We start from the raw sequence: 15,578 nt of genomic DNA on the forward strand, positions 1-15,578 counted from the left end.
TCTTTTTAGAAACCTCCAGTGATGGAGCACCCACAACTTCTGAAGGCAAACAATTCTATTGTTCTAACTGTCAGGAAATTTCTCCTTGGTTCTAGATTGCTTCTCTCTTTGATTACTTTCCATCTGTTGTTTCTTGTCCTGCCTTCAGGGGCTTTGGAGAACAGGTTGACCCCCCTCTTCTTTGTGGCAAATATTGGGAGACTGCCAATCCATTTCATAAAAGCTAGGAGTGTTCTCACCTGCATTTAAAGTCACAGGATCCAGCTGCCAGCAAGACGTTATTCGGGTGCCAATCTAGACTAAGGACGGTGGAACGAATGGGCTTCTTGATATGCTTGCTCACCCACCTAGGAAACAGGAAAAGGATTCCCTCGCATCATTTTCTGACTTTGCTGATCAGAAGGTCGCAAAAGGGATCAGGTGACCCCGGGGACTCTGCAAACCATCATAAAAAGACGAGCCAGTTGCCAAACACCTGAATTTTGATCACACGATCACGGGGAATGCTGCCAAGGTTATATGTGGAAAAAAAACAGTCATAAGTCACATTTTTCAGTGCCGCTGTAACCGGTCACTAAATGAACTGTCGCTAAGTCAAGGACCACCTGTTATTTTCCAGGCAATGTTTATTACAAGCCCAGGGGAGGCCCAGAACCAGAGATTAACCCGCTCACCAATCGTTTTCCGATTCAAAGTAGCAGACGGAGATCAGCCGCGCACCACTTCCGACGGCAAATTTGTTCTCCAGAGGGGACCATTTCACAAAGGTGGCTGCTCGGTTGATCCGGAGGATGACCAACGTTGGCTTCCAGATGCCGTCCTTCTGGCTCCAGACGTAAGCGTTACGGTCAGCGCCGCAAGTGACAATGCGGTCACTCTTGGGGGCCCAGTCGATACCTGTAATTGAGAGAAGGGGCTGTTTTCAAAAGCAAACCTGAAAGACGGGCAACCTCCTCAACTTCTGGAGACCACCGTTCCAAAATCATGTAGGGTTTGATCTTTCCAAGGGGCATCTCAGGTCTACCTTAACAGAATAAAGGAGGAAGGGACCTTGGAAGTCTTCTAGAGACCAACCCCCTGCTCAAGCAGGAGACCCTATAGCATTTCAGACAAATGGCTGTCCAGTCTCTTCTTAAAACCTTCCAGTGTTGGAGCATTCACTGCTTCTGGAGGCAGATTGTTCCACCAATTAATTGTTCTCACTGTCAGGAAGTTTCTCCTTAGTTCTAGGTTGTTTCTCTCCTTGTTTAGTTTCCACCCGTTGCTTCTTGTCCTGCCTTCAGGCACCTTGGAAAATAGCTTGACTCCCTCTTCTTTGGGGCAGCCCCTGAGATACTGGAACAGTGCTATCATGTTCCCCCCTCGTCCTTCTCTTCATTAAACTAGACATACTATTCTATCTATACACCAAACACCAATTTGTTCAGGTGTCAAGTTCTAACTGCCACAGAGAATCAAGATTTTTTTTTTTCTCTCCACAAGACAGAAGCTGTCGGAGCTGATGCTGCTCTTACCAGTGATGTGTCCATTGTGTTCTTTCAGTTCATGAGCCTTCACCCACTGGTTCCCATTCTTCTTGTAAATGTGAACTTCGTGGTTATTCGGACTAATGGCAATCTCTGCCAAGAAAACCATTGGATTTCCATTAAAAAAACATAGGTAGGTAGGTAGATAGAAAAAATAGAGATAGATAGATAGATAGATAGATAGATAGATAGATAGATAGATAGATAGATAGATAGATAGATAGATAGATAGATAAATAGATAGATAAATAGATAGATAGATAGATAGATAGATAAATAGATAGATAGATAGATAAATAGATAGATAGATAGATAGATAGATAGATAGATAGATATAGACAGACAGACACAGATAGATAGAAAAAATAGAGATTAGATAGATAGACAGACAGACAGACAGACAGACAGATATTTAGAAAACATTGTTCATCAAATATGTTTTTCCTAGAAGAAAATTTTCTCAAATGAAGAGACTTAATCTAATATGTATACTGCGCATGGAAGTGACTATAAAATGAAAACACAACGGTAAGAAGCCAAAGATGTTAAACAGAAACTGAAGATAAAGATCAATTCAATAGAAAATGTCTTGGTGAAATGAATTACCACAAGGGTAAAACTGCATTACACTGATGAATAAACTTGAGCAGTGAAAAATCTGTAGCGGTGAAAGATGGAGGGGAGAGCTTTCCAGCTTTTGGACCTGTGTTTACATCCAGAAGCATCCAAAAAAAAAAAGAACTTGAGGTGTCTCAAGAGGAAAGCAGGAGAGAGCGAAGAGGTTAAGCAGCCCTTGGTGGTTTTCCTCCTATACATCTTCCTAACTCTGCTTTGCAGCAACACCTAAAGTTGTATCCAAACCGTCCCTCAAAACAAGCTTAAACAGAACCTCAGTTGTGTGGTGTCCTTGGTCCTTGGCGGCCTTCTTGCAAACGTTTCATTACCAAACTAGGTAACCTCATCAGCGCTGTGCATTGATGATGTTACCTAGTTTGGTAATGAAACATCTAAGGGCGTCACAGGTCAGCTCTGAGCTACAAACCTTCACTTCTACCTGGAGCCTTAGTTACTAGCAGCGCTCCCTTTTCAGCAGAATATCAAGTAAATATTTATGGAAATCACAGTTTAAAAAGCGAGCAATCAGGATGACACTCACGCGTTCGATCTCGGTTCCAGGCATGGCAGGTGATTGGCTCAAGTAAGAATTGGTGTAGGGACATTCTGATAGGATGATCTTAAAAGTCTGAACAAAGATAAGCCAACAATCAGCCCGCGTTTACATGTCAAACCATAAACGTAACTGAGAGGTGCTGCAACAATAAAATATATTCAAGTGGCTGGTTTAAATCTGGACTAAGAAAGAAAGGAGAACCCTGCCTGCACAAGATCACAGTCACAAAAGCAGAGAAAGACAACTGGGTGTCATAGCCCCAAGCTGTCCATTGAGTGAATCACAGCTGAAAATGTAAGCAAACTGAATCATCTTAATGTATACAATAAAACCATGACTCTTATACACTGGAATGGGTCCATAATCAGGGCAGCGTAGTGATAAAACAGGTAGTCACCTAATGACTATCCAGACTGACAGTCTATCTGCTCCTCCAGACAGGAAGTTGCACAGACCATGATGCCCCTTTGATTAGTTTATGGTTTATTCAGTAGCCTGTGCGTTTGTGCAAATACACTCAGTTATTTTACATTGATTTCCATTTCAATTGCCTTACGAGTCCTTCAGATCAAAACAGGAGATGCATTTCTATCTTGTCTCTAACAATTTGGCCTCAGGTCCTAGAGAACACAGCTAAATCCACCCCTCTTCCTTAACTCTGTAGGTCTCTACTACAAGGTGGAGCAAATAGAATCCACCTTTGCCCTTATCATGTAAAACCAGCAAATATTTTTTGCTAGCCCACTTTCGACATAGGCGAAGGGCAAGAATACTACAGGTGTGTCCTTTTCTGGCCAAGCCCTTTTGTAAATCCTGTTGCAGAGTTGTAACTCTTGCTGATTTACAAGATTCAGCTTCCATGGGTTGAGATCTATCTAGACAGATGTATCTCTCTCCTACCCTATCATTACAACTAGTAACACAAGACTAACATACACATTGCATTACTATTGCTTTTCAGATGTACTGGACATCCACCCTCCTGTTTCTCGGGATCTGAGAATCAAGGCTGAAGATGCCCCTTCATGGCATTCACTACATTAATGGGGGGGGGGACTCACATCCATTTTCCCTTCGGGCCCAACCATTTAAAAGCCAGGAACACCATTCTAGCCTGATCCCCATGAAAAAACTCATATATTTTTTGGGGGAGATGGGGAGGGTCTCTCACACAAAGTTGGGCATCCTTTTGGGAGGGGGGTCGCCATACCACGATTTTGGACCCCCCCTTGTCAAGCAGAATTATAATTTCATATTAAAAAGGAACCCTTTTATTCTTATTAAAAGCCAGGAACACCGTTCTAGCCTGATCCCCATGAAAAAGCTCATTATTATTTTTGGGGGGGCGATGGGGAGGGTCTCTCACACAAAGTTGGGCATCCTTTTGGGAGGGGGGGTCGCCCTGCCACAATTTTGGACTCCCTCTTGTCAAGCAGAATTATAATTTCATATTAAAAAGGAACCCTTTTATTATTATTAAAAGCCAGGAACACCATTCTAGCCTGATCCCCCATAAAAAAGCTCATTATTTGGGGAGGGGCGATGGGGAGGGTCTCTCACACAAAGTTGGGCATCCTTTTGGGAGGGGGGGTCGCTCTACCACGATTCTGGGACCCCCCCCTTGTCATGCAGAATGATAATTTCGTATTAAAAACGACATCCCGCCTCCAACCCCTTTCTTCTTACTATTAAAAGCCCATTCTGGTCCCACTCAATGAAATTGTTTTGAGGGGGGGGATCACCTACATTTATTTATTTATTTATTTATTTATTTATTTATTTATTTATTCATTCATTTATTTATTTATAGGGGATCGGGGCCCCCCTCCGGTAAGGAAGACTCCTGCCTCCCCCCCCTTGCTCCCTCAGAGATCCGCCGCTTCCCCCGGCCTTCACTCACCTCCCGGGCCTGAGGGAAGCGGGGCTCGCGGACTCTGGTCAGTCAACGCGGCTCCGCTCCTCGAGATGCGACCGACGGCAATGACAGGAAGGCGCGGTCGCCAAGCAGGGGCAAGGCCACTGCGCCTGCGCGACCTCTCCCTCCCTGCGGCCGCGCGCCTGCGCGGTCGGACCGAAGGCCTCGCCCTCCGACCCCTGAGAGGCGGTGCTTCTCTCTGCACGGGCAAGGAGAGTTTCTTGCGCCTGCGCTCGGGAGGGCGGCGTGCCGGAAGGGAGGGTTGCTCTCCTGACTGCGCTTGCGCGAGGAGACGGGCTGGGATGGGGAGGAAAAAAAGGCGGGACTGGGGAAAGAGAGTTTTTTGGGGGTGTAGTGCGCCTGCGCGGGTGGGAAGTAGACCAGGGCGTGGGAATAGGGCCGGCGCAGGGTGACTCGAGATTAAAATAAAGCAAGATAAAAGTCTTTGTGAACTATTCTCGGGCATAGGAGCAATATTTGCAGAAGGGGCTGGGTTGTTTCTCCCCGCGCAGATAAATGCATGGGTGCAGGGAAGGAAACGTGTCGTTTTTTGCAGATTGCAGATTTCTGTGGGTTTTTTTTCCTCCTAACAGGTTTTCCTGCTGTTTGCAATTTTGGGGAAGGGGCCACGAGTGGAATTTCAGCCCACTTTCTGTTCCCGAAGAAGGGATCCACCTGAGCATGAGAAACTTGCCATCCCGTGCAAACTTCCCTTGGAAATAAAGGATCTCGCCCAAAACAATAATTCCACTTTCCTATTTGTGGAATATAAATGATATTTCACAAATTGATGCATCTTGATATGTCTGTTTAATAGAACCTCTGGTGCTTAAAACAACATGTGATTTCTCCAAGATTTAACTTTCTTCCATAACTCTTTAAGGCACCATAGGCAACACTTTTAATTTTTGTTTCTTCACGTAAATGAGGTCAAAAGTTCTTCCTAAATTTCTTCCTGCGTATGTTACATATGTTTTGTGCACATGCAGCGACTGGATTTGTTACACACATTTTACTCGAGATACTCAAATCTTGAACCAGGAGTTAGAAACTAGGGCAAATTCGTACAACATGCTAAAAGAAAGCCCCCAAAAAATCACATTTGGCCTAACGGTTGTGTGAATCTATCCATAGAGAAGTGTGGGTTGTATAGTGTTGGGATTGAGTCTCACCAGAACTCTGGAGAATTATGTACAAAAATGATAAATTTTAATGCTAAGAATTGTTGCCCTGTCAGCTGGCTCTGGGCTACGTGTGTTAAAAAAAAAAAAGTTAAAAAGTTGGTTCAGTTAAAAATTACACAACATTTACTATTCCAAAGGTATTCTGCTGCTGGGGAAAGGTGAAAGTGGAAAGGTTGAGTCTCAACCCCCTCCCCCACAGATGCACAGTCCTCAACTTACAACTGCAATTGGGACGGGAGCTTCCATCGCTAGGTGAGTCAGTTATTAAGTGAATCGCATCCAGATTTACAGTCTCTTGCTGTGGTTGTTAAACAAATCACACCTGACTTCTCCCTTTGATCTAGCTTGTTGGAAGCTGGCTGGGAAAGTCATACATCATGATCAAGTGCCCCCGGGACCTTGCGAATGTCATAAATACATGCTAGTTGCTAAATGTGTGAGGACTGATTGCAAGTTATTTTTAAGGAAAGGGATCATAGGACAGGAAAAGAAAGGACTCCACCAAATTTCTTTTCCAGGGGATGAAGCTTTATTCACACTCAGCATGAAATAGGGTAGCATTTACAAGAGACAGCCCAAGACGGACCCTCCTAACGTTTTCCGTCTTTGACATGAAAACGCAAAACTGCATTCAGACTCTGAGAACTTGTCTACGGTCCATCACCTTCTTGATGGAAGAAAATCAGACGGTTGACAGATGGTTAGCCGACCTCTTTTCTTCCCCCAAAGGATCAAGAAGCTCTTCCCTTCCGCTCGCCTTCTCTTACTTCCTTACAAAAGCCTTTTTAAAACTCTTCAGGCTGCTCCAGTCCTCCCTACAGTAGCAAGCATGGGCGCAGTCATCTGAGATGCTTAGCCTGTCAGACTAGAAAGGAAAGGCGATTTAGCCGGGGCAAACCAGAGCAAAGAGAGAGGAAAAGCAGAAGAGAAGAAGGCACCAAGGTCGGGGACAAACCAACAGCCCAAATGGGAGACAAAAGCAAACTCGGAAAGGACAATCAAGGTGGGAGATTGGGCTTCGGTCTAGGTCAGTGGTGGCAAACCTATGGCACGGGTGCCAGAGGCGGCACTCAGAGCCCTCTCTGTGGGCACGCGCGCCGTCGCCCCAGTCCTAGGCCTTCAGCTGGGTTTTATAAAACCTTTTCGCTTTAGGCCTCCGCCACCGTGTACAAAAAAAAAAAAAGTTCAATCAATCAGTCAATTTCAACTTCTCGCGGGAAAAAAAAGATCTTGCAAAGTTGGAATTGATTGATTGAACTTTTTAGTCCCACCGTTACCACTGCAGCCACAGTCTGCCGTTACCACTGCAGCCACACCCACCCAATGGGCCACGCCCACCCAATGGGCCACACCCACCCAGCACTCGATGATGCATAAGTGGGTTTTGGGTTGCAGTTTGGGCACTCGGTCTCTAAAAGGTTCGCCATCCCTGGTCTAGGTAAAGGTTCCTGCAAGTGATCAGTTATCAATTCCCAAGGACCAACAGGATTATCCAAGGTCAATATTATTATTCTGGTTGGTTGCACACAGTCAGCCAGATGTTTAGACTGGATCTGGCATTTTTATCCACTTCATGGAGTCCTTCCCAAGGACCTGGGGTAGGCAGATGTGTTTGTTTGATAACGTTAAAGCTATCATTGTACCACGTAAGGTGTTCTTTTACAATTGTCCGAGTATGGTCAGTGCCGAAGAGGTTCATTTTATTATTACTAGTATTATTAACCATACTATAAAGTTAAAAGTAATATGGGGACTATCCCAAAGGTGCTTTTTCTAAAAGGCAACTGGAGTTCCTTGCTTTTTTTCTTTGAAAATGTTTTGCTTCTCATCCAAAAAGCTTCTAACTCTTAGAACTGAAGAAGTTCCTTGGATGAGAAATGAGAGTGTTTTCAAAGAAAAAAAGCAAGAAGGTCCAGTTGCCCTTTATGATTGAGAATCTCCACAGGCATTTAGTACGGGGGTTGATAGATAATCTGCAACTTCATGAGTGGAAGAGTTTGGGGCCTAGTCTACTCTAGTCTAGTTGAAGATTCCCCAGCTCAAGTGCTTGCTGAGATCTCCAAAAACACGTTTCCCATCCACTTTCTCCTTCCTTCCAATCCTTTTTGGTGGCTCCCACACAGCAGAGCCCCAGAAGAAAAAACATGCTGGCTCTTCATGGGATCTTCAGCCTGAACATTGGAACCCTGGAGTCAGGATTGGCGCAAGAGCATCCTACACACAAACTCAGCCAATGGGGTTTCTTCCATGCCTCTGTGGCCCAGTGATGCCATACCTACCGGCTGCAAGGACAGAGGCGAGTTTTATTCCTCGGCAGCTGACTTGGAGCTGGCCGATTTGGAGACCTGGACAATCTCCACGGACGTGAAGGCTTTGCCGGTGGAGAGACGGTGTCTGGTGCGGAGTTTGTTCAGCGCGGATTCCGCCATTCCTGCTCGCTCTTCAGCATCGTCCAGTTCGTGCACCGTTTTCCGGTACCTGGCCAAGCTCTGGTTGGCTTGCTCCTCCTGCAGTGAAGATGAGGTCTTCTTTTTATTTAGTTATTAAACAAATTTATATAGCTGCCCAACTGGCCCGTAGAGTTTGGTCTAAGGGGTTAAGGCACCAGGCCAGAAAGCAAGAGACTAATTGTGAGTCAAGGACTACCTCTTTGTTTCAAAGCGACAATACGTACAGACTCCTCAATTTGTCTCTTGTAGGTCTTCAGCTTGGTCTGCAGCTTATCCACCAGTTCATGCATGCGCTGGTTGGTCTTGTGGTCTTCCTCCGTCTGGAAGACCAGCTCCTTCAGACGCCGCTCGTTCTTGTGCAGCACTTTCACCGTCTCCACGTGGTGCTTTTGTTCGGAGTCCAGTTCGGTCTCCAGTTCCTTAATCTGAAAAAGGAAACCGAGGCCAAGGTTGTGAGAAGAGAGCGGACAACCAATTGTCCAGGATAGAGTAAGGACTCCTGCCTTGGCTAGGGGGTTGGACTAGACCTCCTAGATCCCTTCCAATTCTACAATTCATGAAAAGACCCCTGCAATCACCCCATAAAAACCACTTGTCCAGGATGGTATAAGGTCTTCTGCCTTGAAGGGTTAGATTAGAAGACCTCCAACGTCCCTGCCAACTCTATGATTCTATGTCCTATGACCTTGGTCAGATGCCACCAAGAACGTGGGAAGCTTAGCAACTGGAAATTGGACAGGGGGGGTGGGGAGTGGAAAAGTTCTTACCCGAGTCTCCAGCTTCATGATGGTGCGTTTCCCACCTTTCAAAGCCAGTTGCTCAGCTTCTTCCATCTTCACCTGCAGGTCCTTGATGGTGACCTCGTAGTTCTTCTTGATCTTCTCCAGATGCATGGAGTGATCCTGTTCCTGACGCAGTTCTTCAGCCATGCGGGTGGCCTGGAGGGGCAGCAAAGGAAAAGGGATTAGCCACTGGAGGTTGGACTGAATTCCACCCAAACATTATAAAAAATTAAATTTTGCAAGGGCTTAGAGAAAGATTGGCAGGCCCAAAGGTTGCCCATCCCTGCTTTCCTAGAGAGACAAGGCAACCGAACTTCTAGCCTTCAACGACAACTCCCAGGAGCAAAGCACGCCTTTGAAAAGGTGTCATTTGATCACCAGATGGGCAGCAAATAAATTCAATAATAAATAAATAAACAGGTTCTGTCATTCAAGGGAATGCACCAGGGAAGCTTTCCCCAAACTCCAGAACCGCGAACTCACATCGCTCATCGCTTTCTTTGCTTTCTCATCCGCCGATCGGAATTCACTGATGAGTTCCTCGTGTTCGTTGCTTATGCGCGTGAGGTCAGATTCCAGCTTGCGTTTGATCACCAGCAAGCTCTGGTTCTGCAGAAGGAAGAGGTAAAAGCGGGACCTGTCAAACCAGGGGAGCTGAAGCTATGGATCAAGACCCTCCTTGAGGATGGCCAAGCAACTGGAAGAGGGACCAAGTTTGCACGGGGAAAGTCGGCAAGCTGTCAAAACTTAATCTAAGATTCGTTACAGGATCCAATCTGGATTGGTCACCGGGACCAAAGGTGGTTTCTTTCAAGCTTTGGGGCTGATGCTGGATCCCATCCTCCGGGAACTTCTCTCTTTCCAGGAATATGTGCACTGGGCTGTCCTATATGTTGGATTTATGTGGTTCCTGGTTGTGTGTAGGTTTTAGTTGTTAATTAGGGTGTTGACGGCCCTACTAAGTCGTTTATCCTTGTTTCCTTGTCTGCTGGCCCTCACCTCTTAAGTACCTGATAAACTGGTGGTAAATCAGCTGTTGACTGACAAGATTTGTTCCACATTATCTCCTCACAAGGCCAGATTGGGTGACTGAGGTGTGGCGAAGTTTGGGAACTTGTGTAATATGTAGATTAAAACATAATGGTTAAAAGTGATACTTATTTCTTGCCCAAGGTAAGATTTAAATTCCTCTCTTCTCCGTACAATGGCCAGATCTAATTAACTACCCATTCCCCAATAGGATTATTTAAGTCGGTATTCCTCCCCCTTAGCAACTTTCATTTGTGTGGACTTCAACTCCCAGAATTCCCCAGCCAGCCTTGCACACATCTGAAAGTTGCCCAGGTTGAAAAACACTGGTTTAAATTTAAAAAAAAACACAACGGAGCCAATGACCTGTTTTTCATTGCCTATTCCTTCTTCCCCATAGGCGATGGAGGCCATAGGTGTTGACTCACCTGAACATTGAGTTCGTTGTGCCTTTCGGAGATGTCCACTAATTCTTGCTCGATGAGTTTGCGAGAGCGTTCGCTGCCCTCCAGGCCGGTGCGCACCTCATCCAACTCCGTCTGGAGAAGACTGAGCCGGCGTTCTTGAAGATTGTACTGTTCCCTCAGCTCTTCGTGTTGGCGCGCATCTTCATCCATCTGTATCTGTATGTCCTGGAGGCAGAAAAGTGCCAAAAGCCCATGCTTAGTCTTGAGTCATCAGGGATCAATCCTGATTAACAAGGGGTTGGAGATCCAAGAAAAATGTCCAGAATGGAATCTTAAATCTACCCGCTGCTTTGAAATGTCCACCTTTGTCTAGGATCGAACTAGAACTTGGGACCAAGAGCAGGAGAAGTCCTCAAGGAATCTGCAAGTGTCTACTTGAGGACATCTAGTACACTTTTACTAATTCATGCTCTGCAACAAGCTTTCGACAAGATTCCTTCTGGGTTGTAGCCTAAATATGAGTTGTTTAGGGTAGTTTTACTTTTTGTTGGCTCTGAAGGCCTGGCTACATGTTCAACCTGGTTCTTGATGAACCACATCGGGAACCTTCTCAAGAAGAGCCAGTGAAATGGAGGGGTGAAAGGGTTGGATGAGGAGCAGGCTCTAGCCTACTTTCATCCACATAGGCTTCCTACGTGACCTTGGACCAGATGTTCTGTCAGATCAACCTATCTCATGGGCGTTGGGAGGAAAATAGGAGAAGGAACTGCTCTATGGAGGAGAAGACTCAGAAGTTATTGCTTTTCCTCTGCTCTCTTCTGGCCCCTTTCCTGTAACTTCATTCACCTTGATCTGTTGCTGGAGTTTCTTCAAGGTCTTGACCAGCTCACTGTTGTTCCTATTGGCATGGTCCAGCTGGATCTCCATTTCATTCAGGTCTGTCTCCATCTTCTTTTTCAGCCGCAGGGCCTCTGCTCGCCCTTTGGCCTCCAGTTCCAGGCTAGACTGCAGAGACTCGATGGCTCGCTGGTGGTTCTTCCTACACAGGTGAGCAAAGGTCGTTGTCAGGCTCCAAAACCCAAGAAAGACACATTGAGGTTCTTCTAAGCGTTCTTCTTTATCGTTCCCCGCCTATAGACAGACTCTTGCCAAATTAAAGCAAAGTACTTGCATATCCTCTGAGATCTTCTAAGGAGGAGCTGACTTGACCCTCTTCCTCCCAACCCAGCTATTTAAACTTTGCTGTCTCTTGGTCTGCTGGAACGCAACCCCTCCCTCATAAAGTGGTGCCAGGTGCAGTGGACCACAAATTCTATCGCCCCAACCCACAACCATTATGGGGAGTTGGGACCTGTGACTGTGTAGGTGAGGATGATGGGAGAGGAACCTCACAACCTGTGGAGAATAGGTTTCAAACCTTGTGGCTTCAAATTCCTCCTCCTTTTCATGGATCCTCCGGTCGATGTCTGCTTTGACTTGGGCCAGCTCCAGCTGAATGCGGATCAGCTTGCTCTCTTCCACCTGTCAGCAAACAGATGGGGAGAACCATGGCCTCAGTTTCACCACGTAGGAATCCCAGGGCTCTTTTCATGTGGCGAGGTAAATGCATGGGTGACAAAGAAGAGCCGGAATTACTAAACAAACACAAGATGCTAACACGTTCCACCTTACCTCCAGGGAAGACTCAGCTTCCTCCAGGGCTATCTGAAGCTCGTCTTTCTCAATTTCCAACTTCTTTTTCATCTTGTGCAGCTCATGGACACTTCTTCCTCCCTCACCCAACTGGTCAACGAGATCCTTAACTTCCTCTGAGCGAAAAAAGATGAACGGACAGATGAGACTTATTCCAGCTGACCGGCTTGTTGGAAACCAGCTGGGAAGCTTACAAACAGCGACCACGTCCCTTTAGGACATGACAACCATCATCAGTACATGCTGGTGGTCAAGCCCGCCCAAATTGACATCATGACGGGGGATGCTGTGATGGCCGCAAGTGTGAGGACTGGGTGTAAATCATTTTTTTCAATGCCGTTGTTACTTTGGTGGCCAAATGAAAGGCTAATATTGCATCCAGTTTTGGTCACCACGATGTAAAAAAGATGCTGAGACTCTAGAAAGAGTATAGAGAAGAGCAACAAAGATGATTAGGGGACTGGAGGCTAAAACATATAAGGAACGGTTGCTGGAATTGGGTATGTCTAGTTCAGGGGTAGGCAACCTTGGCTCTTTTATGACTCGTGGACTTCAACTCCCAGAATTCCTGAGCCAGCTATGCTGGCTCAGGAATTCTGGGAGTTGAAGTCCACGAGTCATAAAAGAGCCAAGGTTGCCTACCCCTGGTCTAGTTTAACGAAGATAAGGACGAGGGGGGGCATGATAAGGACGAGGGGGGACATGATAGCAGTGTTCCAATATCTCAGGGGCTGCCCCAAAGAAGAGGCAGTCAAGCTATTTTCCAAGGCGCCAGAAGGCAGGACAAGAAGCAACGGATGGAAACTAATCAAGGAGAGAAGCAACCTAGAACTAAGGAGAAACTTCCTGACAGTGAGAACAATTAACCAGTGGAACTTTGCTTCCAGAAGCTGTGAATGCTCCAACACTGGAAGTTTTTAAGAAGAGAATGGACGGCCATTTGTCCGAAATGGTATAGGGTTTCCTGCCTGAGCAGGGGGTTGGACTAGATGACCTTCAAGGTACCTTCCAACTTTACTATTATTATTATTAACTCACCCTGAAGAGTCTTGTTTTCCTTCTTCACGGATTCCAGCTGCTCCAGAGCTTCCTCATAGGCCGTCTTGAGCTTGAAGTTCTCCGTCATGTACATACGACATTCCTTCTGGGAATTGTCCACCTCCAGTTGAAACTCCTCACATTTCTGCTGCCATTCAGACAGTATCTTGTCAAAGGCCCGTTGCTTCTTATCCAGGACTGCGCAGGCTGAGTTGGCCTGGGAAGGAGAAGAAGACAAGCATTACACACTCCACCTCTGATCCTCTCGCTTCTACTCCGAGCCTCGTCGCTAGGTCTTCGTAATTCTGACGGAAAGATCTTTTCGAGGTGGGCAGTTTTTCTAACAAGGAATCAACCTTACCCACTTTGGTACTGATGTTGAACCTGGCTGGTTATTTATTGATAAGAATGGTGGCTACAATTGGTGGCTAACGTTATAAGCTTGGTGACTTCATTTTGGGTAATAGGATAAGGTTAGTCATCATATTAAATCAGAGGTAGGCCATCGTAGCCTTTGGAATCCATGTTTTGCTGTTTCTAGACCTCTCTCCAAGACTGCACAACAATTCCAGTTGTTGTTGCTATTCTGTTTTAAACAAACCGTGGTCTCAAAACAGCCTATTAAACCCTCCAGGAGAGGAAATCCATTTATGTGGCATCACCACCATCCAAGATCAGAAAGATCTTAACGGTAAGCCTACTTGTGATTGTAGGATAGCTTTGGTTACCCTGAATAGCCTCGTTTACTCGCTTCCGCCCATTTCTTTGCTGAGCTCACACATGATGATAAACCTTATCTGGTTTGTTTGGTGTTGCCATGCCGCAAACCCGGTCAGTTGAGGCTCGGGGCCAAGAAGAGACCCTCATCCCCAGGGAACATCAGTTTAGACCAGACATGTCAAACACAAGGCCCGGGGGCCGGATGCGGCCCGCGAAGTGGTTTCATGTGGCCCGCAAAGCAATCCTGGAAACTGAGGGAACGGCCCCCGCAGTCTTGGCCCTGGCCCAGGCCGGCCGGGAGCCAATGTACAATTTTGTGGTGAGCATCTATGCTGAAACGCATTCAGTCTTAGCTCCACAAGGCCGTCTGGAAACAGCGAGGAACCATCCCCTGCCATGTCGGCCCTGCTCCCTGGGTGCATGCTGGGGAGGTGTCACCCTTTGTGAGGAATGAAGAAATGGACCATGCCTTGGCGCTTGCCCCGGTCCCACCCCCTTCTGCCAGAGACCCTCAGATCTGTCCCACTCCTGCCCAGGCCCCCACAGGCACCCTTGACGTGAACAATGTAGAGCTGGCCATGCCCACCCAGTAGGCCACACCCACTCCATCCACACCCACCAGTAGGCCGCACCCACTTTGGCCACACCCCCCCCAAGGGCAACCGCAATGCTGATGCGGCCCTCAATGAAATTGAGTTTGACACCCCTGGTTTAGACCTTGTTATCCGACCTTTTCAAGATCCAAAGTTAGATCCTCCACTTCCATCTGGAGTTTCTGCTTGTACTTCTCCATGCTGGCTACCCGAGCTTGGGCAGTTTCGGCTACTTCCTCTGCCTCCTGTAGACGGGAGGTCAGTTTTCTCCTGCGAGAAGACCCCAAGACAAGAAAAGATGTGTCAGATAAGAGATGAATCTTACGTCAACAACGATAGCCTTCTAGACATCACCAAACTTCTCAGAATCCCACAACGGCTTGCGAGGCGTCCTAGACCTACAGCTTTGCTCCACCGTCTTACTCACTTCGTCTCCTCCAGCTCCTCTGTTTTCTGAATAGCATCGGTTTCGTATTTGGTCCTCCAGGTTGTAACTTCAGTGTTGAGCTTGGAGACCAAGCGTTGGAGCTCAGCTTTGCCCGTTTGCTCTTCCTCCAGCTGCTCCTTGATCAAATCCAGGTCATGCTTGGTGTTGGCCAGACTGACCACTGCAGCACTGCGGCCCTATGGATGCACCAAAGTTGTATCTGATTAATGTATTTTCCCCCCATATTTCCTTTCCTTTGAGTATAGTTTCTCTTGTTAAAAACCCTCAGGCCCAACCAGATGAAAATCATGAAGAGGGACTTTTTTTTTTAATTATCAGAATTTCTGGCAGATTTTGACCATCCTCCTCAACGCCAAAGTCTGTTATGTGTGTGTTTTGTGTGTGTGTTTTTTTTTTTTTGCAGGAGATGTCCCCCAAATTATGCTGTTGCTTTTTAGGGCAACCAGTTTCTCCTAGGGCGTCATGAAGAAGGTTCTCCAGGATGTTGGGATCTGTGGCCAAAACCCAAGTGAGGAACATCAACACAGGGGGTCTTTGCGTGCTCTGATTCGCAGCTTTCGGAACCAGATGAATTTGGAGTTCCCTTTTTATTGGTTTCCATTGTTTGGATTTGAATAAGCAGA

General features: G+C 46.5%; 2 protein-coding genes across 2 annotated transcripts in view; both read right to left on the reverse strand.

Moving 5' to 3' along the window:
• Nucleotides 1–239: 239 nt before the first annotated feature.
• On the reverse strand, nucleotides 240–4,704 carry LOC107302927 (actin-related protein 2/3 complex subunit 1A; the record flags this gene model as incomplete). The annotated part of the gene is made up of 5 exons (XM_015832089.1): nucleotides 4,598–4,704; nucleotides 2,683–2,769; nucleotides 1,515–1,619; nucleotides 675–897; nucleotides 240–347 (listed from the first exon to the last, which is right to left on the reverse strand). Coding segments are annotated over exons 2-5 (500 nt in total), but the record flags the coding sequence as incomplete, so codon positions are not given.
• A 1,598-nt stretch (nucleotides 4,705–6,302) lies between these two features.
• LOC107302932 (myosin-16) overlaps nucleotides 6,303–15,578 on the reverse strand; it is a 28,475-nt gene continuing 19,199 nt past the window's right edge. The window contains exons 33-44 of the mRNA XM_015832095.1: nucleotides 14,935–15,131; nucleotides 14,645–14,777; nucleotides 13,195–13,411; nucleotides 12,136–12,272; nucleotides 11,882–11,985; nucleotides 11,311–11,503; nucleotides 10,486–10,689; nucleotides 9,512–9,637; nucleotides 9,014–9,184; nucleotides 8,471–8,671; nucleotides 8,076–8,303; nucleotides 6,303–6,661 (exon numbers count right to left, since the gene is read on the reverse strand). Coding sequence (XP_015687581.1) covers nucleotides 8,100–8,303; nucleotides 8,471–8,671; nucleotides 9,014–9,184; nucleotides 9,512–9,637; nucleotides 10,486–10,689; nucleotides 11,311–11,503; nucleotides 11,882–11,985; nucleotides 12,136–12,272; nucleotides 13,195–13,411; nucleotides 14,645–14,777; nucleotides 14,935–15,131 — 1,887 coding nt within the window. The 3' untranslated portion in view covers nucleotides 6,303–6,661; nucleotides 8,076–8,099. The remainder of the gene's footprint in view (nucleotides 6,662–8,075; nucleotides 8,304–8,470; nucleotides 8,672–9,013; nucleotides 9,185–9,511; nucleotides 9,638–10,485; nucleotides 10,690–11,310; nucleotides 11,504–11,881; nucleotides 11,986–12,135; nucleotides 12,273–13,194; nucleotides 13,412–14,644; nucleotides 14,778–14,934; nucleotides 15,132–15,578) is intronic.

This window comes from Protobothrops mucrosquamatus, unplaced genomic scaffold (assembly GCF_001527695.2).
Source record: "Protobothrops mucrosquamatus isolate PMUCROS unplaced genomic scaffold, P.Mucros_1.0 scaffold_301, whole genome shotgun sequence".
NCBI lineage: Eukaryota > Metazoa > Chordata > Lepidosauria > Squamata > Viperidae > Protobothrops > Protobothrops mucrosquamatus.